General features: G+C 45.8%; 1 protein-coding gene across 1 annotated transcript in view; it reads right to left on the bottom strand.

Moving 5' to 3' along the window:
* The window catches only part of TOPAZ1 (testis and ovary specific PAZ domain containing 1), a 265,848-nt gene that overhangs the window by 211,379 nt on the left and 28,170 nt on the right, over positions 1-26,299 (bottom strand). The window contains exons 2-3 of the mRNA XM_040354381.1: positions 11,251-14,332; positions 10,386-10,471 (exon numbers count right to left, since the gene is read on the bottom strand). Of these exons, the coding sequence (XP_040210315.1) occupies positions 10,386-10,471; positions 11,251-14,332 (3,168 nt within the window). The remainder of the gene's footprint in view (positions 1-10,385; positions 10,472-11,250; positions 14,333-26,299) is intronic.

The raw sequence follows: 26,299 nt of genomic DNA, 5'->3' as shown, positions 1-26,299 counted from the left end.
GAGCAGTCACCCTTAAAGGGCAAATCTACTAAGGTCTTTTTAGAGGACTGGTCCGCAGACCAGCATTTCAGCCACACAAGGCGGCGCAATACCGCAGAAATAAGAGCTCCAACAAATTCCTTGTCAGCAACTGACCCTGAAGCAGAGTCATCCTCACTGTCCGCGTGGGTTAAGCCCGCATCCACTGACACTACAGAACCAGAGGCAGCAATAGCAGGGTCCGATTCTGCGTCAGAGACATCCCCAGAAGCAGGCTCAGGGAGGGAGCGCTTTTTACCCTCCCTTCTGGGCACTAGCTGCTTCAAACCTGGCGAGAAAAGACTCCAGGACAGCCGACATTGCCTCAACAGATGTGGCAGGGGAAGGGGCATCAAGGGTTACCTCAGGCATTGCTGGGGAAGAAGTACCTGGTTCAGGCTCCATAATGCCCCACCGCTGTGTCACCCTCACTGCAAAGCAGAAAAACACCCACTGGTCACCTCCTGGCCGCTACAACAGAGTATGGGGGCCCCCAGGGAACTCACCACCCCACCCGGTGCAGCGCGGGCTGAGACAAGTCTGAGGTGTGCTCAGAAGCCGGCTGCGCTGCGTCTGTCCCCTCAGGCAGATTCACGGTCTTTTTGCAGCGCTAAAACGGCCGCACGAGGCCAAACAAAATCCAAGATGGCTGCTGTATGTGAAAAAAGCACCCTAAGACCACAGGAAAATGGCCGCCGAGCCATATAAAACGTGACTACGGCAAAATGGCGGCCGTTGCGCATTTAAAAGTACCCAAAATGACACAGCACACAGCACAGATTAACACAGCGCAGCACACAAAAGACCAGCGAGTGAACACACACAGGTCCTGGTGTAATAAAGAGACCCCAGAAAGCCCCCCCTCATAGCCGCTATCCAAATGGGAAAGGAGGGAGAGGAAATAAAGGAGAGAGGAAAGCAGGGCAAGCCCTCAGTTGACCTCCCAGGGGAAAATTCCAGCCATGCCACCTTACCTGAGCAAGGGGCCACTACTTACCCGTCCTGCGACCACCGGCTGGAGGTATCCCAGACAGAACCAACGTCCGCTAAACGGCATGGCTGTCGACCAGACACCACGTTACACGTTGTGCAAAGTGATGCTTTAGCTGCAGGATAATAGGTTCCAGGGAGTGGTCCATCTGCTGGTGCAACCCTGACCCTGAAGACCCCCGTAAGCAGTTATACTTACCTGGGGGGTGGACTTGAATAGGGCTTTCCCTAATATTCGCTGAGCTGCTGGGATTTAAAAACACACTATTGTTAGCGCTCAGGCCATCCTGGGAGCCAGAGTGCTGCTGCCTTAGGGGTTAACTATAGGGTGCTGTGGTTTAAAGAGGTTGTAATTAGGGTTGTCCCGATGCCACTTTTTTGAGACCAAGTACCGATACCTTTTTTCAAGTAATCGCCGATACTTTTATTTTAATGTCTTGTGACAGTGGCGGTATTTTTTTAATATATTTTTTTACAATTTTTTGTTTTTGTTTTTTGGGGGGGGGGGAGTGAATTGTCAGTGTTTTTTTTTTTTTTTTTTTTTTTTTTAATTTACATTTTTTTTTTAAATATTTATTGCAATTTTTTTTTTTTTTTATCAGCCCTGTTGTGGGTGTTTGGTGAGATATCAGGGGTCTTATCAGACCTCTGAAATCTCCCCTTTAACCACTTAACGACCGCCGCACGCCTATATACGTCCGCACAATGGCACGGACAGGCAGAAGGGCGTATATATACGCCCTTGCCTTCTAGCGGGTGGGGGGTCCGATCGGGACCCCCTCCGCTGCGTGCGGGATCCCTCGGGGAGCGATCCGGGACGACGGCGCGGCTATTCGTTTATAGCCGCTCCGTCGCGATCGCTCCCCGGAGCTGAAGAACGGGGAGAGCCGTATGTAAACACGGCTTCCCCGTGCTTCACTGTGGCGGCGCATCGATCGAGTGATCCCTTATATAGGGAGACTCGATCGATGACGTCAATCCTACAGCCACACCTCCCTACAGTTGTAAACACACACACACACAGTGATCCTTAACTCCTACAGCGCCCCCTGTGGTTAACTCCCAAACTGCAACTGTCATTTTCACAATAAACAATGCAATTTAAATGCATTTTTTGCTGTGAAAATGACAATGGTCCCAAAAATGTGTCAAAATTGTCCGAAGTGTCCGCCAAAATATCGCAGTCACGAAAAAAATCGCTGATCGCCGCCAATAGTAGTAAAAAAAAAAAATTAATAAAAATGCAATAAAACTGTGATACATTTGCCTATATGTCTCAGTGTACTGCTCCCTGCTAGCCATGGGTAGAGGTAGAAAGGAATTTCATGTGTGATTCATTCCTCTGACAGGTTATTGACGTGCTAATGTCCCCTCACTATTCTAAACGTTAATTGATCTATTGTGTTGTGTAAAGAAGATCTGTGTTTACCCTTAAAAGATGTGTATTGTATCATCAGGCTAAATGATTAGAGAAGTAGTGTTAATTATTCTGATTGCTTCAGTGTAGTAATTAACTCCAGTGATGTCTTTATCTAAAGAAACGTGTCTGCAGGGTCGGCTCCGACTTGTCTCCTATAATCTGTATGGGAAACCCCACTGTGTGAGGGGGGCGTTCCTAACAGGCTGTAACCACATATAAGCTGAGTTTTTGTGTCAATAAAGTGTCTTGGTTCCAGCATCCAGTCTTGACTCATGTGTGGGGAATCCTGTGATGTTTTTGTATGGAGAGGAGGGAATGCTTGACGGGGATATCATACCGATACCGTCACAAATTGGTTGGCAGCAGCGGGATCTTCCCTTCTACTCTCCTTCACACCCGGATTCCAAGCAGACACTGGAAGAACTACTGGAAGGATTGCTAGCAACAAAACCAAGCGGGTCATCATAGCGGAATCAATGGAGATAGACCAGGAGGACAGGATTGCAGCAACGCCAGCAGTACAAGAGATGGATACACCAGTGATTCAGGAGGAGGAATCGCCAGCCAACAAGCTAATGAGAGAGAAGCTAGCGTGGTTCGGCCCGAACCCAACGCCGGATGTGGTGCTGAAAGTGATGGACCTGTTAGCGGAGGAGGCTAAACAAATAAGAGACGCAGAACTACAGAAGGATAAAGAAATAAGGGACGCAGAACTACAGAAGGCTAAAGAAATAAGAGACGCAGAACTACAGAAGGATAAAGAAATAAGGGACGCAGAACTACAGAAGGCTAAAGAAATAAGAGACGCAGAGCTACAGAAGGATAAACAAATAAGGGACGCAGAACTACAGAAGGCTAAACAAATAAGAGACGCAGAGCTACAGGAGGATAAACAAATAAGAGACGCAGAGCTACAGAAGGCTAAACAAATAAGGGACGCAGAACTACAGAAGGATAAACAAATAAGGGACGCAGAACTACAGTTAAAACTGGCAGCAGTCCAACAAGCAGCCGCACCTTCTCCGAACAGTGAGTACAGCACAGCAGACGCAAGGAAGATTCCGTTTAGCGCTTTTAAAGCTTTTGATGAAAAGGACTGTGAAATTGATAACTACCTGGCGGATTTTGAGCGACAATGTAACCTGCACCGAATAGCTAGAAGAGAGTGGGTTGCAATATTGTCAGGCAAACTGTCAGGCAAAGCTTCTGATGCTTTCCGGACCGTGCCAGATCAGGATATCCATAGCTACGCCCGGGTTAAAGAAGTGCTCCTGGCTCGTTATGCAGTAACCCCAGAGTCCCACCGACAGAAGTTCAGGGACTCACGCAAAACCACAAAAGACTCTACGCAGAATGGGGCATGCCAGCTGTCCCTGTCGGCCTCTAACTGGGTTAACAGCAGCCAGGCCACCACCGCAGAGGACATTTTGCAACTAATGCTCCTGGAGCAATTTTACAATCACATCCAGACGGATGTCAAAGATTGGGTGAGAGATCGCAGGCCCATGACTCTACCAGAGGCCGCTAAGTTGGCGGATGAATATGCGGATACTCGCAAGACGAACCAGATCACACCACAGGAACAACCTCCACCACAAAACGGTGCCCTCCCACCCACCAGCCGCTAGATACCAACCTCCTAACAGACCGGTGACATCTAGCCCTCGCTATCCACGCCAGGAGGACAACGAACAACGCTGCTTCCGGTGCAAACAGTTGGGTCACTTCAAGCAGAATTGCCCCATGAATGACAACACCAGGTCAAATTGGTCTCAACCTGGGTACCGCCCACCAGCAGCAGCCCATTGTGTAGACTCGGCTTGGGATCCCCAGGAGCGGGGTCGAGAAGAACCATTGGGCACCCCTTACGAAGCCCTCATGGTACAATCTGCTATTACGGACAACAGGGAACACCATTGTCAGCTGGTCATGGGCTCCAGCCCTGAGCCGGAGGGGCCCTGGAGGGAGCTGGGCAGAAAGAGGCACCGCCGGCCACCCTTCAAGAAGAAGAGGTCCTGGAAGCCGTATAACAAGCTGACCTGGGAGGAGAAGAAGCGACTGGAGGAGAGGGAGTCGCAGCGGGCGTCCCAGATGCGGGCCGAGATGTTCGCCAAGGGCCCACCGGTGGCCCCTTACACCACCACCCAGTTCCTGATGATGGACCACGTGGAGAGCCTGCAGGACATGAGCAAGCAGGAGCTGATCCGTGAGTACATGGAGCTGGAGGAGTGCATAAGCCGCATGGAGGAGGAGGAGAACAACCACCTGAGGTCACAGCGGGCTGACCCCCCCAGGCTCCATGAACTGGAGATGGAGCTGGAGAAGCTCCAAGAGGAGAACCGGCGGCTGCGGAGGGAGCAGGGGGTGGCTGACCTTATGGGGCTCTGAGTCCCCTCTCCCCCCCCCCCCCCCGACTCTGAGCACCAGTGCTACAACAAATATAACTTTTCCTTTTTATGAATCTCCTGTGATTGTCACTTCAGAGCCATAACCTGCCCCCTCCCATAGCGGGACACCTAGACGGCGGCGCACAGACCCATTCGCTGTCCTCACACTGACTTCTGGTGACTTTGCAGATCGCACAAAGACTTGGGGACTGACCGGCGTGTGATCTGACGACCCGGTGACATACCTGAGTCTGAAGCAGTTGCCAAGGGAGGTCAGTCATGCCAAACGGAGTTAACCTCGGACTAAAAGCTCTGAACCCGTCAACCCTACTGGACCAGGGAAGGTCCAACCGGATTTGCCGGAGCAGGGAGAAAAAGGGGGGCCATTGTGATACATTTGCCTATATGTCTCAGTGTACTGCTCCCTGCTAGCCATGGGTAGAGGTAGAAAGGAATTTCATGTGTGATTCATTCCTCTGACAGGTTATTGACGTGCTAATGTCCCCTCACTATTCTAAACGTTAATTGATCTATTGTGTTGTGTAAAGAAGATCTGTGTTTACCCTTAAAAGATCTGTATTGTATCATCAGGCTAAATGATTAGAGAAGTAGTATGTTAATTATTCTGATTGCTTCAGTGTAGTAATTAACTCCAGTGATGTCTTTATCTAAAGAAACGTGTCTGCAGGGTCGGCTCCGACTTGTCTCCTATAATCTGTATGGGAAACCCCACTGTGTGAGGGGGGCGTTCATAACAGGCTGTAACCACATATAAGCTGAGTTTTTGTGTCAATAAAGTGTCTTGGTTCCAGCATCCAGTCTTGACTCATGTGTGGGGAATCCTGTGATGTTTTTGTATGGAGAGGAGGGAATGCTTGACGGGGATATCATACCGATACCGTCACAAAAACTATCCCCTATTTTGTAAACACTATAAATCTTGCGCAAACCAATCGATAAACGCTTATTGCAATTTTTTTTTACCAAAAATAGGTAGAAGAATACGTATCGGCCTAAACTGAGGAAAAAAAAAAAATTTATATATGTTTTTGGGGGATTTTTATTATAGCAAAAAGAAAAAAATATTGAATTTTTTTCAAAATTGTCGCTCTATTTTTGTTTATAGCGCAAAAAATAAAAACCGCAGAGGTGATCAAATACCACCAAAAGAAAGCTCTATTTGTGGGGAAAAAAGAATGCCAATTTTGTTTGGGAGCCACGTCGCACGACCGCGCAAATGGCTGTTAAAGCGACGCAGTCCGGAATCGCAAAACCTGGCCTGGGCATTTAGCTGCAAAATGGTCCGGGGCTTAAGCGGTTAAGACAGAGAAAGGGACTAAGGACACAGATTCCCCAGTCCCTTTCTCTGCAGCCTCAGCTGAAATGAATTGAGGGAAGCTCCTCTCCATTCATAAACTGAAGCATCGTAAACACAGGTTACAATGCTCAGTTATGTGAATGGACAGAGTCAGTGATCACTGACTCTGTTCATTCGGAAAAGGTAGGTTTAGCGGCTCAAGCATTTTTTAGCACGATCGTGTGTATGCAAGGCAGGCTTGAGAGGAATCACGTCGAGAAAAACTTTGTTTTATTCCATTACATCAAAAACGGTCGTGTGTACGCGACATCAGACAAGCTTTAAAATTCTGAAATTTGAACGGATATATAGAAGAAAGTGCTGCAGATATACACGTACAACTTTTGTAGGACGATTTGTTTAACCACTTCCCGCCCGGCCTATGGCCGATTTACGTCCGGGAAGTGGTTATGAAATCCTGACAGGACGTTCTAGAACGTCCTGCAGGATTTCATGCCGCGCGCGCCCGTGGGGGCGCGCATCGCGGCGATCGGTGATGCGGGGTGTCAGTCTGACACCCTGCATCTCCGATCTCCGTAAAGAGCCTCCGGCGGAGACTCTTTACCACGTGATCAGCCGTGTCCAACCACGGCTGATCACGATGTAAACAGGAAGAGCCGTCGATGGCTCTTCCTCACTCGCGTCTGACAGACGCGAGTAGAGGATAGCCGATCGGCGGCTCTCCTGACAGGGGGGGTTAGCGCTGATTGTTTATCAGCGCAGCCCCCCCTCGGATCGCCACACTGGACCACCAGGGATGCCCACCCTGGAGCACCAGGGTGGGCAAAAAAAAAAAAATGACAGAAAAAAAAAAAAAAAAAAATGACAAAAAAAAAAAAAAAAAAAAAAAGCATAAAGAAAAAAAAAAAGATGCCAGTCAGTGCCCACAAATGGGGACTGACTGGCAACCTGGCAAAAATCAGTGCTGCCACCCCAGTGTCCATCAGCGCCACCCCAGTGTCCATCAGTGCCACCCCACAGTGCCCATCCATGCCCAGTGCCCACCTATCAGTGCCCATCTGTGCCACCCATAAGTATCCATCAGTGCCGCCCATAAGTATCCATCAGTGCCGCCCATGAGTGCCCATCTGTGCCGCCCATGAGTGCCCATCAGTGCCGCCTATGTGTGCCCATCAGTGCCGCCTATGTGTGCCCATCAGTGCCGCCTATGTGTGCCCATCAGTGCCGCCTATGTGTGCCCATCAGTGCCGCCTATGTGTGCCCATCAGTGTCGCATACCAGCGCCGCCAATCAGTGCCACCTCATCTGTGCCCGTCAGTACTACCTCATCGATGTCCATCAGTGCCATCTCATCGGTGCCCATTAGTGCCGCCATATCAGTGCCCGTAATTGAAAGAGAAAACTTATTTACAAAAAAATTAACAGAAAAAAAATAAAAACGTAATTTTTTTTCCAAATTTTCAGCCTTTTTTTAGTTGTTGCGCAAAAAAAAAAAATCGCAGAGGTGATCGAATACCACCAAAAGAAAGCTCTATTTGTGGGGAAAAAAGGACGCCAATTTTGTTTGGGTACAGTGTAGCATGACCGCGCAATTGCCATTCAAAGTGCGACAGTGCTGAAAGCTGAAAATTGGCTTGGGCAGGAAGCTGCGTAAGTACCTGGTATGGAAGTGGTTAATCTCTCTATCACCTGAGGCCAGTCACTTCACTGGGTATATGGAAGGGATTACAACTAGGGATGTCCCGATACCGAGCATTTCCCCGAGTACTTGTACTCGGGGGAAATGCTCCGATGCCTCACCCGATACCTGGGCAGGCAGGGAAGTTGCAAGTCTTCTCCCCCGTGCTCCGTGCAGTCTTTCCTCCCCCCATTCTCTCTGCAGTCTTTCCTGCCCCCCGTGTTCCGTGCAGTCTTTCCTCCCCCCCGTGCTCTGTGCAGTCTTTCCTGCCCCCGTGCTCCGTGCAGTCTCCCCCCCCCTGTGCTCTGTGCAGTCTTTCCTCCCCCCGTGCTCCGTGCAGTCTCCCCCCCCCGTGCAGTCTTTCCCCCCCCCACCGTGCTCCATGCAGTCTTTCCCCCCGCCCCCCCCGGCTCTGTGCAGTCTTTCCTCCCTCCCGTGCAGGCTTTCCTCCCCCCGTGCTCTGTGCAATCCCCCCCCCCCCGTGCAGTCTTTCCTCCCCCCCGTGCTCCTCTTCCCCCCCCCCCCGTGCCGCTCTTCTCTCCCCCCCCCCCCCCCAATTTGTGAGGATGGAGAGCGGAGGTATGAGCCGCTAAACCTACCTTTTCCGAATGAACAGAGTCAGTGATCACTGACTCTGTCCATTCACATAACTTAGCATTGTAACCTGTGTTTACGATGCTTCAGTTTATGAATGGAGAGGAGCTTCCCTCCATTCATTTCAGCTGAGGCTGCAGAGAAAGGGACTGGGGAATCTGTGTCCTTAATCCCTTTCTCTGTCTTAAAGGGGAGATTTCAGAGGTCTGATAAGACCCCTGATATCTCACCAAACACCCACAACAGGGCTGATAAAAAAAATAAAAATTGCAATAAATATTTAAAAAAATAAATAAAAAAAAATGTAAATTAAAAAACAAAAACAAAAAAAACACAATGACAATTCACCCCCCCCCCCAAAAAAAAACAAAAACAAAAAAATTGTAAATATATATATTAAAAAAATACCGCCACTGTCACAAGACATTAAAAAAAAAGTATCGGCGATTACTTGAAAAAAGGTATCGGTACTTGGTCTCAAAAAAGTGGTATCGGGACAACCCTAATTACAACCTCTTTAAACCACAGCACCCTATAGTTAACCCCTAAGGCAGCAGCACTCTGGCTCCCAGGATGGCCTGAGCGCTAACAATAGTGTGTTTTTAAATCCCAGCAGCTCAGCGAATATTAGGGAAAGCCCTATTCAAGTCCACCCCCCAGGTAAGTATAACTGCTTACGGGGGTCTTCAGGGTCAGGGTTGCACCAGCAGATGGACCACTCCCTGGAACCTATTATCCTGCAGCTAAAGCATCACTTTGCACAACGTGCCAAGGTGAGCGCCCATGCAGAATCCAGTACCAAATGCAACATTACTGGCCAGACCCACATCTTTCCCTGGTAGGGTCGTGTTACAGACCCCCAAGGTTCATCTGAGGAGTCAACTGGTCCAGAAAAACTGCTAAATAGAAGCTGTAATGGCTATGAGCAGCTTGACACTTGATAGGAGAATCTTAAAGCAAAACATTGTGAAGAAACCAAAAAAACTGTTTGCTTCTCTCAGAGCAGAGAAAGGGAAGGGTTTATATTACAGCTATCCTTGCAACTTTGTTTGCCAATGCCCAAGCACCTGAAGATAGCTAAACAACCCAGCGGTCTAAGACCAAGGTCCTTTAGGCAACATGCACACTAGAGATGTGCAAATGTCTTCATGCAGAAGCCGAAAGATCCGAAATAAAAAAATGCTTTATTTTCTTATCCATTATATTTTCGTATAGTTGCAACAACAGTTCAATATAGATAGAAGATTTGAGATGACAGTGACAATAGCAATCTGTGGGCCAGATTCTTGTAGAATCTGCGGCGGGGTAGCGTAAGCCATTTACACTACGCCGCCGCAAATTACTGGAGCAAGTGCAGTATTCTCCAAGCACTTGCTCCGTAATTTGCGTCGCCGTAGTGTAATTGGTCCGGCGTAAGGCCGCGTAATTCAAAGGGGGCGGCTTGTATTTAAATTAAGCGCGCCCCCGCGCCGATCGAACTGCGCATGCGCCGGGCGGAAAAATAGCCCAGTGCGCATGCTCCAGCTCACGACGGAAAACGTCAATGACGCCGACGTGAGCGTAATTGACGTAAAGTCGTATTCGCGAACGACTTACGAAAACGACTTAAACGACGGAAAAAGCCGATGCTGACCCGACGCCATACTTAACATGGCATACGACGGACCTACGTAAACTTAGGAAGTGGCAGATTAGGACGACCTGCCTAGCAACAGTCATTTCTGGCAAGTATAAAAAAAATATTTTTTTCATTTTTTTCCCCAAATTTCGGGAGCCTCTTTGTCTATTTTTTTTTTGTTTGTTTTTTAGGGTGGACCTCCGCTTTAAGCCTAGTGTGCATGGAGCCTCAATGAATAGATTAAAAAAGCAATTTGCGTACCTATGTATTGGTTAAACATTTGGTTGTCGAAACCAAATTAATATTGTTTTATCCTACCAGTTTGAACGCCGACAACCATAAAGTATGCATTTGTCCCTTACCTGAAACCTTCTGGTCCTGCCCAAACAAGCAGCAGTTTAGTACTGGAGTATTCTCTTGAGTACAAATCTCCATTGGTGAATCAATACTGTAAAACAAATTCAAACCTCAGATTTAAAACACATATTTGATAATGTGTTCTCAAAGAAAATACATGATGAACTCTTCCTGGCACAATTTTTTTTTAAATAAGTCTTCACTTTAAAAATAAAATGTACATTTTTTTGCAGGTAAAAAAAAAAAAAAAATGTGCATTATTTTTTGTAGTAGGGGCCTGGGAAGCATTGCACCAGCAATCAATAGATCACTGATGTCAGTATTTGCTTGCCCGTAAATCCCATACGGATAAGGGGACACTACCTGACAATGAACTGCCATAGCGCTCCACAGCACCGTAGTAGTCTATGGAGAACTAAAAGCCGACAGCCGCTAAGGATGCCGGGCTTGTAGTTCATTCAGATATACAGGGAGGGGGTACATGTAACATGTTCCCAAAGGTGAACTTATCATTCAATGCTCTCCCACCATAGTGCCATGTGCCAAGACTCTGTGATAAACACCCTCCTTTGAGAGCAAGTAGGCAACACTTCAGGGTTGCAGTGATGATCGGGAACAAATCAAATTGGTTTTGGATCATGTGACCACTAGGTCAGCACTGACTTTGTGATCACATGCAGGCTGTAGGATTCAACAAAAGAAAGCCTTCAGGCTGCAGTATACATCTGTGGTGCCATCTATTAATAGTGCATTTGTCAGAATCTGCTGCACTATTTAAAGCGGACCTTCAGTCATTTTTTCAACTTTCCATCTATTAAATCTTAGCTAAATTAGATTTTTAAAACAAGTAATCAAAAAGTGTCTCAATACCTGTCATGCTCAGGAGATATTGGTTCCGGTAGAATGTTCCTCATCAATGCATTCTCTTTTGGTACAAGATTAGCAGCACTGCAAAACTGTGGACATTTTATCTCTTCATTCAAACAGCCAAAAAGATCTGGATCATCTGGAATAACATCTATAATCAAGACATCATCTTCAGGTGCATCACTCGGGGAATCGGGCGAGGCGTCACTCGGGGAACCGGGCGAGGCGTCACTCGGGGAACCGGGCGAGGCGTCACTCGGCTCATCGGGTGCGGCATCACTTGAGGATATTCTCTCTTCATTCAAACAGCCAAAAAAAGTAACGGGTGCGGCGTCACTCGGCTCATCGGGTGCGGCGTCACTCGGCTCATCGGGTGCGGCGTCACTTGAGGATATTCTCTCTTCATTCAAACAGCCAAAAAAAGCAACGGGTGTGGAGTCACTCGGCTCATTGGGTGCGGCGTCACTTGGCTCATCAGGTGCGGCGTCACTCGGCTCATCGGGTGCGGCGTCACTCGGCTCATCGGGTGCGGCGTCACTTGAGGATTTTCTCTCTTCATTCAAACAGCCAAAAAAAGCAATGGGTGCGGCGTCACTCGGCTCATCGTGTGCGGCGTCACTCGGCTCATCGGGTGCGGTGTCACTCGGCTCATCGGGTGCGGTGTCACTTGAGGATTTTCTCTCTTCATTCAAACAGCCAAAAAAGGCAACGGGAGCGGCGTCACTCGCCTCATCGGGTGCGGCGTCACTCGGCTCATCGGGTGCAGCGTCACTCGGCTCATCGGGTGCAGCGTCACTCGGCTCATCGGGTGCAGCGTCACTCGGCTCATCGGGTGCAGCGTCACTCGGCTCATCGGGTGCAGCGTCACTCGGCTCATCGGGTGCAGCGTCACTCGGCTCATCGGGTGCAGCGTCACTCGGCTCATTAGGTGTATCGTCACTTGAGGAGCTAGGTGCCGTGTTGCTCGGGAAACCAGGAGCGAAGTCATTTGGGGCAAAGGGTGCAATGTAATTCAGGACAAAGGGTGCAACTTCACTCAGGGAAAAGGGTGTGTTGTCACTTAGCCTACTGGGTGTGGCATTACTCAGGACAAAGGGCATGGCCTCAATCAGGGCAAAGGGTGTGGCATCAAACAGGGCAAATGGCATGGCGTCAAACAGGATAAAGGGCGGGGGGGCATAGGGCGGGGCGTCACTTGGGGCAACAGGCGGGGCGTCCGTCGGGGCAACAGGCGGGGCGTCCCTCGGGGCAACAGGCGGGGCGTCCCTCGGGGCAACAGGCGGGGCGTCCCTCGGGGCAACAGGCGGGGCGTCACTCGGGGCCACAGGTGGGGCGTCACTCGGGGCAACAGGCGGGGCATCACTCGGGGCATCACTCGGGGCATCCCTCGGGGCAACAGGCGGGGCGTCCCTCGGGGCAACAGGCGGGGCGTCACTCGGGGCAACAGGCGGGGCGTCACTCGGGGCAACAGGCGGGGCGTCACTCGGGGCAACAGGCGGGGCGTCACTCGGGGCAACAGCTGCGGTATCACTCGGAGCAACAGGTGCGGCATCACTTGGGGCAACAGTTGTGGCGTTACTCGGGGCAACAGATGTGGCATCATTTAATGCATCAGATGAGTTGTCATTCAATGCAAGTTTATATCCTGGTGATTGCTCAAGTTCTGAATTAGCATCACTTGCATTTGCATAAAGTAAAGCATAATCTTTACTGAGAAATCTCTCACCAAAATTTGAATTACTTCCACTGGATGGGGAAGAATGTGTTTCACTTGGTAAAACTTTGCTAAAATAGTCCAGAATTGGAGGGCTACAGTATAACATGTCACTGTTTTCTTTAACATTTAACAAAGAAACAGAGTTCAAATTTGGCTCCTTATCAACTCCATGTGTTAAAGGATACCTGAAAGTTGGCAGCTTTAGTTTTATAATTCGGTTTCTTTTTGCGACAGTAAACGTTTTAGATGGTGTCTCCAAAATGGGATGATTTTGATTATCTTTTTCATGTTCATGTAAAAAGGGTTCACTACATGAGCTGCTAATAAATTCTTCCAATTCAGGAGCTGGTGTTAAATCGTCTAACGGAAAATCCAACTTTCTCTTTTTGCATAGAGTTTCACTGTCATTTTCTGTCCTCCAATTCAGAGATTGATCATCTGCATTAATCTCTGTATTTTTATCGTCATGTCTTTTATGTGAAAAAGTCCAAACGCTGGTTCGAGCGCAAGTACATTTCCATACAGTTTTTCCTGTAAATGGTTCAACGCGTTGGCATGAAATGTTTTCGGCCACAACTTCAGGTAGTTGGGAATGTGTTAAATAAGGAGACATACTTGTAAAAGGGGAATGCATGCTTGAAAGAGAGGTATTACTATGTTCCTCTTCTGAAACAAGATATGGCGAAGTTCGCCAACTACTCCAAAAACCGGAAGGATCATATCTTTGAAATGTGTTCTGTTGCAGACCTTCATCTAATAAATCGAAATTTACAGGCATACAAGAATTATTGTTTGACTCTTCCTGCAAAGTACTATCACAAAAATCATCTCCTGTATGTTGTACATTACATTGGAGGTCTTTATCTTTCTCAGCTGCATCAGCACCTGAACGTTGCAAGGTCCCTTTTCTTGGTCTTTTTTCAAAGTCAATTTTCCCCCTAACCAACCTTTTCCTTTGATTTTGTATTTTCTGTTGAGAAGTGATTTCCAAACCAAAGTTTTTTAATGCAGAAATACTTGTGCTACACGTTGCTGCAATGTCACCCGTAGAGACCAATTGCTCCAAGTTTGCTTTTTTAACAGACACCAAACTTTTTGACTCGGTTACTTTTTTGGTCTGTCTTCTAGGGAGGCTGTCACAATTGGGAAACATTACTGTGGGATTTGGTAAACCTGGAGGATGACAAGCCTTTGAACAACATTGATTTTTGCTTTTTTGTTGTTTTTGTTTCTCAATGATTTGCTTCTTCTTCAGTGTTGAAACAGGAGCACATACAGACATCCCGAGTTGTCCATGTACTGTAGTCCGTATTTTTTTTAATATTTCTTTGACCGTTCCACATGGATAAGGACAGATACTTCCTTTTCCTAAAAAATGAAAACAAACAAATTATAGATAAGTTGCAGTTTTCTAAATTCTGTATTAGACAGCCTAACTATCCTTACAGTTCCAAATCAGGCTGATTGGTTAATGATACAAGAGTTTAAAAACATGAACACCTCTCAATACCTAAATACTAACCGCAATAAAACGGTTATTAAAGTAGTATTAAATTAGTAATAAAGTTTGTTTGTTTTTTTAAATAACAAACATGGTTATACTTACCTGCTCTGTGCAGTGGTTTTCACAGAGCAGCTCTCTCTTCTTTTCAGGTCCCTCGCCGGCACTCCTCCCCCTTGAGCAGTGCCCGCAGAGAAAGCAGCTTGCCCTGGGGGCTCCCAAGGCACTGCTCTATGTGTCCATAAGCCAAAAAGCCATGGCTCACCCCACGCTCTCCCTCATTGGCTCACTGGCTGTGATTGACAGCTGCACACATTTTTACCTTCATGTATAGAATGCGTGAAGGTAAAAAAAATCTTCAGCCTTTAGAACTACTTTAAAATGGTTGTAAAGCCACTGTGTTCTCTTCATAGAAACCCCTAGTGTCCGAAAATTTTATGTGCCCAGTGTATGTGCGTTAAATAAAAAATAAATGCGGTTTTATACCATATTTCAGAGCGCTGCTGGGCGCTAACATGACTGCCCGCCTAACTCCTTTCCAATCTGACAGCTACAGCAACAGGGGCAGAGAATCCCCCGCTGATGTCGGGAGGAGAGAGGCAGGTGGTCATGTCAGTACAGAGTGGCGTTCTGAAATAAGGTAAAAAAAAAATAAAAAAAATACACTGGTACATAACATTATTGAACACAGAAAAACTGTATGAAGATTGCCAAGTAATTTTATCAGCAAGCGGGGAGGGTGGGCACTGACACGAGCTGACAGGCAGAGAAGGAGGGAGGGGGAGCAAGGAGAGACAGCGGATGACAGAGGCACGTAAACTGACCACAGTATTAGGGGCTCAGTAGCCATTAAAACGTGGTCAGTTTACAGAGGGGCGGGCAGCACCAGGCAGGATCAGGCAGTTATTTTAAATTATACAAAGGGCAAAATTATACAGCACAAGCACTGCTTTAAAGGAACAGGATTCACTTTTTTTAGGGTAACAACCGCTTTAATTATCATGTACTGTACCTAACAGACTGAGACAAACATCTTTATTCAAATTAACGATCGCAGTTCACTTGCACGTTCATACAAAATAATACACTGAATATAAAAATGGACAAAAGAACGTGTCATTTAGTAGCATGTCAGTCAATTCCAGCCAGTAGACACTGGTGTTTACAATGACAACAGCAGAGAATCCTAAAAGCTAGGTACTAGTTTTGATTTTTTAATCATGCCATCGCCTGGAACATAAATCTAAAAGGATAGTTTTGCCTTAGCGAGATGTGATGTGAACTGTAGAAGTAGTGCGATTGAAGATTTAATTCTGTGTTATTAAAGATATAGGCCCGGATTTACAAAGGAGTTACGACGGCGTATCTCCAGATACGCCCTCGTAACTCTGAGTGCCGGCAGTCGCAACTCGGCGCCTGATTCATAGAATCAGATACGCCTCACAGTTGCCTAGATACGAGCGGCGTAAGTCTCCTACGCCGTCGTATCTTAGGGTGCATATTTATGCTGGCCGCTAGGTTCATTAGCATTTGAAAAGGACAGAGCCAGTTATTAGGATCGAAGTGACACCTAGATGCCAATAAAAGTTCCCATTAGAGTAAACATAGATTGCCATCTTCCTGAGGCCTCAAAAGAAAACTGCTAGTCATCTTAGTTACACGGATCCGCAGGGGGGCATTCACAAGGGCCCAGCCATTCTGCAAACTTTAATATCACCAGATCTAAGGAACCCATTGTTTCTCTCATAAAAGCTAAAATATTAGCGGCAGAGAGATGCAAATAATCAATTTTGATCGCACGCGTGATGGGTTACATGTACATGTAACTCTGTATTTGCAGCGTGTGTAAAATCAGAGGAAAAAAAACACAAAACCTTTAAATGGCGAATGATTGCAGCAGGCAGACAGTAATTGGTACTGTTGCGATCGGACTGATCGCAAATCCTATTCATGACCCAGCAATCAGCGCTGTTCTGGGCCAATTCGACTCTGGTAATTTCAGAACAAAAAACAATCCTGTGTGCTGAGATAGGAACACCCTCCAGGGTTGATTGGCCAAGGGCAAAAGTCCAGCCCACATCTATATTTCAATAAATTGGGGAACACGAGATATGGACGTTGGTCTTCCACAAATCCAGTTCGAAACTGGGGAGTTCCCACATGTTCCAGTATGCTTCTATTAACCACTTACCCCCCGGACCATATTGCTGCCCAAAGACCAGAGTACTTTTTGCGATTCGGGACTCTGTCGCTTTAACAGACAATTGCGCGGTCGTGCGACGTGGCTCCCAAACAAAATTGGCGTCCTTTTTTCCCCACAAATAGAGCTTTCTTTTGGTGGTATTTGATCACCTCTGCGGTTTTCAGTTTTTGCGCTATAAACAAAAATAGAGCGACAATTTTGAAAAAAATGAATATTTTTTACATTTTGCTATAATAAATATCCCCCAAAAATATATAAAAAAACATTTTTTTTCCTCAGTTTAGGCCGATACGTTTTCTTCTACATATTTTTCGTAAAAAAAAAAATCGCAATAAGCATTTATTGATTGGTTTGCGCAAAAGTTATAGCGTTTACAAAATAGGGGGTAGTTTTATGTCATTTTTATTATATTTTTTTTACTAGTAATGGCGGCGATCAGCGATTTTTTTTTTCGGTACTGCGACATTATGGCGGACACTTTTGACACATTTTTGGGACCATTGGCATTTTTATAGCGATCAGTGCTATAAAAATGCATTGGATTACTATAAAAATGCCACTGGCAGTGAAGGGGTTAACACTAGGGGGCGGGGAAGGGGTTAAGTATGCCTGGGTGTGTTCTTACTGTGGGGGGGGGGGGGGGCCTCACTAGGGGAAACACTGATCCTCGGTTCATACATTGTATGAACCGAAAATCAGCATTTCCCCTGCTGACAGGAACGAGAGCTGTGTGTTTACACACACAGCTCCCGGTCCCCGCTCTGTACCAAGCGATCGCGTGTGCCCGGCGGCGATCGCGCCCGCCAGGCACACGCACGGGAGTCGGGGGCGACTGGGAGAGAGGACGTCATATTACGTGCTCTCGCCCAGCAGAGCCACCTTGTGGACGTATTTCGACGGTGCGCGGTCGGCAAGTGGTTAAAGAACAGACTTCGGTAAAGTTTATTTCTGTTTTTATCCGTTTTTATTTTCATAGCAAATTGCTAATTGTGTGTCTTTTTGTATTTTTTTTAAAATCTTTTTTGGCAACTCTTTTTTTTGTATATCTTTTATGCACTGCCCACTTTCGGGATATTAAACGATAAAATTGACTGTGTACTAAGCTAGGACTCGTATCTCTGGAGAGATTGTTGTAATTTAGTGCCTAAATACTCGGTCCAAGTTACATGCCAATTGGTATGCAGTGTTGGCAGATTGCATGCAGATTGTAAGCCAACAGATCTGCCAGACAAAGATATGTGTGTGTGGTGGCCCAGCAAACCAGTCTGCGGACAAACTCTTGGGTGGCGGAAGGCTATCATTTGATGTGTGTCTGATGTGTGGACAGTGGGAAGAGTGATTAACAAATGGGGTTCTAGCTTGTAGAATAGCTGGGCAACCGTAGAAGTGTGTGCTAATTGCTAGACTGCGCCCCAACCCTTAGAGTGCACCAGATTGTATGCAAGATTCGTATCTGCCTGTGTGTGGTCAGCCAGTTGGATTGGAGTCTTCCTCTAGTGGCGGCCAAAAGGTGAATCACAGCCAGTCTTACTCAGTATAAGGTCCCCCTTATACCCCCCAGTCACGGAACCACGTCATGGTTAGCTAGTCGCTGTGGGCGCACGTATCCGTGACACTGGTCACTGGAGTTCAACATACAAAAAGGTAAAAGCTGCATTTCCTAGAGACAAGCCATGCATGCAAAGTCAAGGTACAGGGTCCTGGATGGCATTGAGTAGGGTTGTTTTTCACATTTGACAGCAGAAGTCAGTCTACTGTTGTTGGCAGTGTATTAATAGGCATGAATGCCTGGGTCTTCAGAAGACTGCATCCGTTTATTGTTGTGCCCCCCTGAGCTTCTTTCGTGAACTCCTAAAATTTTAAAGGGAAACTATAATTTTATTACATACATACATCCATTCAGACTCACATCCATTCATATACACTTAAATACAGTCATAGCCCAAAATATTGGCACCCCTGCATTTCTGTCAGATGATGCATCACCTTTCCCAGAAAATTGTTGCAATAACAAATGTTTAGGCATTCTCACGTTGGGTCTTTTGTTTGTATTGGTTTGACACAAAAAAGTGGAGAAACAAAAATCCAAATTTGACACGTAAAACTCAAAAATTGGAGTGGACAAAATTTTTTGCCACCTTCTCAAAATTGTAAGAAAGAATTGCATTCCAAGTTTGTGATGCTCCTGTAAGTTGTAAACTCTCCTGTATCAATTAACAGTTGCTGACAATATGGAAATCACAATAGAAACAAGTTAAAATGGTAGAAAAAAAAAAAAAAAAAAAAATCTAAACCTTTCTGTTGTTCTCCATGTGCTACATGGATCACGGAGAAGAGAAAAAGCAGAAAATAATTTTCTGAGGATTCGAAAAAGATGGGAAAATCTCAAGGTTACAAGTCCATCTCCAGAGATCTTAAAGGGGTTGTAAAGGTTTGTTTTTTATTTTCTAAATAGGTTCCTTTAACCACTTGCCTACTGGGCACTTTCACCCCCTTCCTGCCCAAGCCATTTTTCAGCTTTCAGTGCTGTCACACTTTGGAATGACAATTGCACAGTCAACACTGTACCCAAATTACATTTTTATAATTTTTTCCACACAAATAGAGCTTTCTATTGGCGGGATTTGACCACCTCTGCGTTTTTTATTTATTGCGCTATAAACAAAAGAAAGACAAGTTTAAAAAAAAAAACACAGTGACCCCCTTCCTGATACACCGTTGTATCTCTGAGTGCGGGCCGTCGTATCTATGCGCCTGATTCAGAGAGCTGTCACACTTTGAATGACAATTGCACGGTCATGGAACACTGTACCCAAATTACATTTTAATAATTTTTTCCACACAAATAGAGCTTTCTATTGGCGTAGAGCTTTCTATTGGCTATTCCTGTTCCTCCTCAGTAAGCTGTTCTGGCTGACTAACCACTGCTTGGATCAGGGTTTAACAAAATCCGGGCACCTGGCCGCAATTGCGACAAGAAATTGTGACCTGGTGCCCGGGGAAGCTTAGGCCCTGTGAAGGCCGCAAAGCCGCGGCCTCAATTACCGGCCGGGGCGGCAGGGGAGGTTGGGGCGCACAGATCCTGTGTCTTTGTGCGGCCCCATCTCCCCCGCCGGGTGTGAAGGCTTACACTTTGAAAAAATGAGCAGTGAGCTCAGGGGAACATTCCTGTTAAGAAGAAACAGGGACCAGCTTTGAGACTACCGGAATGGCAGTTGTGCAGTATTCAGCAGGTTGCACAGCCATGATCTCAGAAGAGCAGGGTAGGCATCCTTAGTGGGGATAATTGAGAATATGGGGGTCATTTAAAGTATAACTGAAAAAAGAACAGTTTTTTTTAAACTAGTGTTATTTATTTGTCCCTTCTAAATGAACCTGCCCTAACCCTGCAGTAAAAATCAAACCAGAGTTTTCCCTCATCCATGCATTGCTCACTGAGTTTTTCAATCGAGTAAATTACTTTTCTGGGTGGATATTTGCAATCCACTATACATATACATGTAGAGAACTGGTAGAGGGGTTCGGTGGGACTCCTAGGTAGCGGACTATGGAAAGTAGAATAGAAAATGCAGTGGAATCTCCTGTACAGGAAGCCCAGGCATCAATGGGACATGTATAGTATATGAAGTATAGTACATTTGTAACAGAATAGGTAATTAACCAAAATGATCAGATAGAGAGTGACTATAATGCTACGCTGAGTAAATTGATACCCAACATGTCACGCTTCAAAATTGCGTCCGCTCGTGGAATGGCGACAAACTTATACCCTTTAAAATCTTCATAAGCGACGTTTAAAAAAATTCTACAGGTTGCATGTTTTGAGTTACAGAGGAGGTATAGGGATAGAATTATTGCTCTCGCTCTACCAATCGCAGCGATACCTCACATGTGTGGTTTGAATACCGTTTACATATGCGAGCGCTACTCACGTATGCGTTCGCTTCTGCGTGCGAGCTTGGCGGGACGGGGCACGTTTTCTGGCTCCTAACTTTTTTAGCTGGCTCCTAGATTCCAAGCAAATTTGTCAAACCCTGGCTTGGATGATGATGGAAAGCTTACTGAGGAGAAACAGGAAGTGAGAAATTCAGACAAAGAAAAAAAACATTTAGAATGGAAATCAAAGGAAAAGGTAAGTGAACCAACAATACACTAGCTTAACCACTTCATTACTGGGCACTTAAACCCCCTTCCTGCCCAGACCAATTTTCAGTGCTGACGCATTTTGAATGACAATTGCACGGTCATACAACACTGTACCAAAATGATATTTTTATAATTTTTTTCCCACAAATAGAGCTTTCTTTTGGTGGCATTTGATCCTCTCTGCGATTTTTATTTTTTGCGCTATAAACAAAAAAAAGACAAAAAAAATGAAAAAAAAAAAAACACAATATTTTTTACTTTTTGTTATATTAATATCCCAATTTTTTTTTGTTTTATATTTTTTTCCTCAGTTTAGGCCGATATGTATTATTTTACATATTTTCGTAAAAAAAAAAAAAAAAATCTCAATAAGCGTATATTGATTGGTTAGCGCAAAAGTTATAGCGCCTACAAAATAGGGGATAGATTTATGAATATTTTTTTATTTTTTACTAGTAATGGCGGCGATCTGCGATATTTTTGTCAGGCCTGTGATATTGCGGCGGACATATCGGACACTTTTGACACTATTTTGGGACCATTCACATTTATACAGCGAGCAGTGCTATAAAAATGCACGGATTACTGTGTAAATGTGACTGTCAGGGAAGGGGTTAACACTAGGGGGTGAGGAAGGGGTTAAATGCATTTCCTGGGTGTGATTCTTACGGTGTGTGGAGGGGACTGACTGGGGGAGGTGAGCGATGCTGTGTCCCTATGTACAAGGGACACAGATCGGTCTCCTCTCTCCCTGACAGGACGTGGAGCTCTGTGTTTACACACAGAGCTCCACGTCCCTACTGTCACTGCCGATCGCGGGTACCTGGGGGACATCGCGGCCGTCAGGCACGCGCATCGGCATCTCATCTCATCGATGTGCCGGGCACAGTTTTTCCCCGCTGCGCGCCCCCAGCGGCGCACGTGGGGAATGCACATAGGCAGTTGAGAGCCGCGCTGTGGACGTCTTTCGTCTACAGCGCGGGTCTCAAGTGGTTAAAGGAACCTATTTAGAAAATAAAAAACAAACCTTTACAACATGTTCCTGGGTCAACTTCCAGACAAATTTAAGCTGACCTTCAGGCACCGGGTACAACTGTCAGCTCGCACTATATGTCGCTATCAGAATGAAAAGGGAAACTATGGTAGGAGACCCAGGAGAACCTCACTGCTGACATAGAAACATAAAAAAGCAAGATTGGAGTTTGCCAAAACATACTTGAGAAAGACAAAATCCTTTTAGGAGAATGTGCGGTGGACAGAGGAAAAAAAAATTGCAGCTTTTTGGTAAAGCCCATTCTACTGTTTTCAGAAAAAGAAATGAGGCCTTTAAAGAAAAAAATAGTCCCTACAGTAAAAAAAAAAAAAGACTGAGGTTCACTGATGTTTTGGGGTTGTTTTGCGGCTTTAGGCACTGGATGTGCATGACATAATGAAATCTGAAGACTACCAAAGAATTCTGGGGTGCAATGTAGAGCCCAGTGTCAGAAAGTTGGGTCTCCATCAGAGGTCATGGGTCTTGCAGCAGGACAATGGCTCAAAGCACACATCAAAAAGCACCCAGAAATGGTTTAAGACAATGTGCTGGAGAACTGAACTGGCCAGCAATGAGTCCAGATCCAAATCCCATAGAGCACCTGTGGAGAGATCTCAAAACAGTTGGGAAAAGGAACCCTCTTAATCTGAGAGACCTGGAGCAGTTGGCAAAAGAAGAGTGGTCCAGTAGCGAGGTGCAAGATACTCATGATTACAGGAAGCGATTGATTTCAGTTATTTTTTCCATGGGGTGTGCTACCAAATATTAAATTGAGGATGCCAATAATTTTGTCCAGTCCATTTAACCACTTCCCAATGGCCGTACGACTATATACGGCCGCAGGGTGGTTCTACTTCTCTGGGGCGCCGTCATTTGACGTCCGCCCCTTTCCGCGCTCCCGAGCGCGCAGCGGGGAACTTCTGTGCTGGCCGTGTCCTTTGGACACAGCCAATCACATATCACCGTGAACGGCCAATCGGAGTGGCCGTTTGCTAGGCGATCTGTGCGGCCAATGAGAGATGATCTCATATGTTTACATATGAGATCATTTCTCATTGCCGACTCTCACAGACAGCGGTGCTGTCAGGGAGAGAGGAGACCGATCTGTGTCTCTTGTACATATAGACACAGATCGGTCACCTCCCCCAGTCACCCCCCTTCCCCCACAGTTAGAACACTATATAGGGAATACATTTAACCCCTTCCTCACCCCCTAGTGTTAACCCCTTCCCTGCCAGTCACATTTATACAGTAATTAGTGCATATTTATAGCACTGATCGCAGTATAAATGTGAATGGTGCCAAAAATGTGTCAAAAGTGTCCGATGTGTCCGCCATAATGTTGCAGTCGCAATAAAAATCGCAGATCGCCGCCATTACTAGTAAAAACAAAAAAAAATAAAATAATAATTCTGTCCCTTATTTTGTAGGCGCTATAACTTTTGCGCAAACCAGTCGCTTATTGCGTTTTTTTTTTTTTACTAAAAATATGTAGAATACGTATCGGCCTAGACTGAGGATTAAAAAAAATAAAATAAATGTAGCTATTTATTATAGCAACAAGTAAAAAAAAATATTTTTTTTCAAAATTGTCGCTCTATTTTTGTTTATAGCGCAAAAAAATAAAAACCGCAGAGGTGATCAAATACCACCAAAAGAATGCTCTATTTGTGGGAAAAAAAGGACGTCAATTTTGTTTGGGAGCCACGTCGCACGATCGCGCAATTGTCAGTTAAAGCGACGCAGTGCTGAATCACAAAAAGTCCTCTGGGTAGGAATGGGGTTTAAGTGCCCAGTAAGGGAGTGGTTAAGAAGTTGTGTAGAACGTGTCAAAGTTAAAACCAGCTTACAAAATACAGCTGAAAATACAACTATAATATTATTCCGCAATACAGGGCCATCTTTAATGTTGATTGGACCCTGGGCAAATATCTTCCCCCCCCCCAGCAGTTTTGCTTTCCACCTGCTCTGAGACATACAATAAATATCAGCTAGACTTAAAATCAGTTTACTGTATCAGATCAGTCAGTGTTGCGATTGGTTGCCAGAGGTTACAGCATATCATGACCACTTACTGACTGGTTGCTAGAGGTTACAGCACACATTACAGCTCACCGATTCGTTGCTAGAGGTTACAGCACATGATTTCTTCTTGTTGATTGGTTGCCAGAGATTACTGTACAGTAATACTGCTCACTGATTGGTTGCTAGAGGTAACAGCACATAATTTCTTCACTACAGAGGGGCATGATATACATATAAATGCAGCCATTATTTACATGTAAAACACAGGATCTGCAGGTGAGTCATCTGTACACAACAATAGGGCATAGCTGGACAGCATTGGTAGCAGCACTTCACACTGAGATATCAGAACACAACACAGGACTACAACTTCAAAGGATGAGGGAATTTAAACTGGGATAGTTGTCAAGTATGAGGCAGCTGCTTTGGGCCCCACAACAATGACAGGGCCCAGGGTAGCTGCCCCTTTTGCCCTGCCTTAAAGACGGCCATAACGCAATATTTGCTATTTACACAACTTTTCTTTTTAACCTTAAAGCAGAACCTAAAGGAGAAGCTCCACTCTTGCTCCGTCATATTTTGAAAAAAAAATTGTAGCTGCTGACGTGTAATTTTAAACCACTTGCCGACCACCGCGGTCGTTATACATCGGCTGTTTGAAGAGCAATATCGTTGTTATGGCAGCAGCTAGCCGCCATAACCCCAGTAACCTCTTCTTCAGTGGGTGGTCGGCTTTCAGATAAAAAGTGGTCTCTGCAGCGGATTCACCACAAGATCACTTTTATCGGTGGCGGGAAAGGGCCCTCCCCCCCCCCACTCCCTCCGCTGCTTACCGCAGCAATCAAATCCTTGCATTTTAGTGTAAATATGAGATCTGAGTTTTTTTTTACCACAGATCTCAGATTTAAGAGGTATTGTCATGCTTCTTTTCTATTAAACGGGAGGTCTACATTCCTTGAAATAGGAATAAAAGTGACCCAAATGTTTTATTTTGTCAAAATAAAAAATTTAAAGTAAAAGAAGAATAAAAGTTTCCCTTATTTTTTTCTTAACCACTTCCCACCCAGTCAATAGTATATTGACGTCCGGGAAGTGGTTCTGAAATCCTGACTGGACGTCTATTGACGTCCTGCAGGATTACTTGCCGGCGCGCGCCCGTGGGGGCGTGCAGCGCGGCGATCGCTGATGCGGGGTGTCAGTCTGACACCCTGCATCTCCAATCTCGGTAAAGAGCCTCCGGCGGAGGCTCTTTACCAATCACGGCTGATCACGATGTAAACAGGAAGAGCTGTTGATCGGCTCTTCCTCACTCATGTCCGATAGACGCGAGTAGAGGAGAGCTGATCGGCGGCTCTCCTGACAGGGGGGGGTTCGCGCTGATTGTTTATCATGTTTCGAATTTATTGTATAAAATGATCTACAGATTTCATTGTAATTTATGCTTGATGGAATTGCTAAAATTGTTTTGTTCTATTTTAGAGCCTTCCACTGAGATGATCTAGTCTTAAATCCCCTGACGAAGCCAGTGTCTGGCGAAACTAGTAGGGTAGACATGATCCACAACTCTATATCTCTATGTACAGCTCCCACGATCTACTTTGTTGAATTGTTTTGTGAATCAGATTTTATCTTGTAAACCTTAATAAAATATTTTCTATTTTTGATAAATAAAAAAACATGTCTGGTTTCTATTCTGGCACCGCGATAATCCCCTACCCTCCTAATCCCTTTATTTAATTTAGGGAGGAAGCAGGTGCTCCTCCACAGTCTGTGCAAAACCTTGCCCAGAGAGTGTCAGAGACACCAAGGTTTCGGCCACAACAGGTCACAATGCATACCCCAGCATGGTAAACATGGAGCGGTTCAGCGCCTCGGACCTCCTATCAATAAGGTCCCTGAAGGCAGGGGTCCCTTCTATAGGGAGAGCAACAACCTGAGGAGATTATTATTTTTATTTTTTTAACTCTCCTCAAAAAGGGGGAAAACCCCAGGCGCTGAGGAACTAAAAAGACTTCTGCTGCATTTCCCATACCTTATAAATGAACTAGTCAAAGAAAAATAAAATAAGAAAAAGCTTTCACAGAGCGGTCTGATTTGCACAAAAAAGACAGAGCCCTCAGAGGAAACCTCTGCTGCACAGACAGCATAAGGGAGTTACAGCGCACTGACAAGTGGTCTACACACGTCATAGGAGTGTGGGAGGAAACCGGATTAACCAGAGAAAACCCACGCAGACATAAGGAGAGAGCATGCAATCTCCAGGCAGTTTGTGTTGGAGTCCAGATTTAAACCCGTGACTCTCTTGCTGCCAGGTGAGGGAGTGAACCACCACACCACCGTCCACGTCTCCATATAAAACAGAACCGGGGGAACCTGAGCCGCAGCCAGGTCCTCGTCTAATATAGATCATTCCCCAGGGGATAGAGG

This window comes from Rana temporaria, chromosome 5, assembly GCF_905171775.1.
Source record: "Rana temporaria chromosome 5, aRanTem1.1, whole genome shotgun sequence".
Taxonomy (NCBI): Eukaryota; Metazoa; Chordata; class Amphibia; order Anura; family Ranidae; genus Rana; species Rana temporaria.
This window is presented reverse-complemented; position numbering and strand designations above follow the sequence as displayed.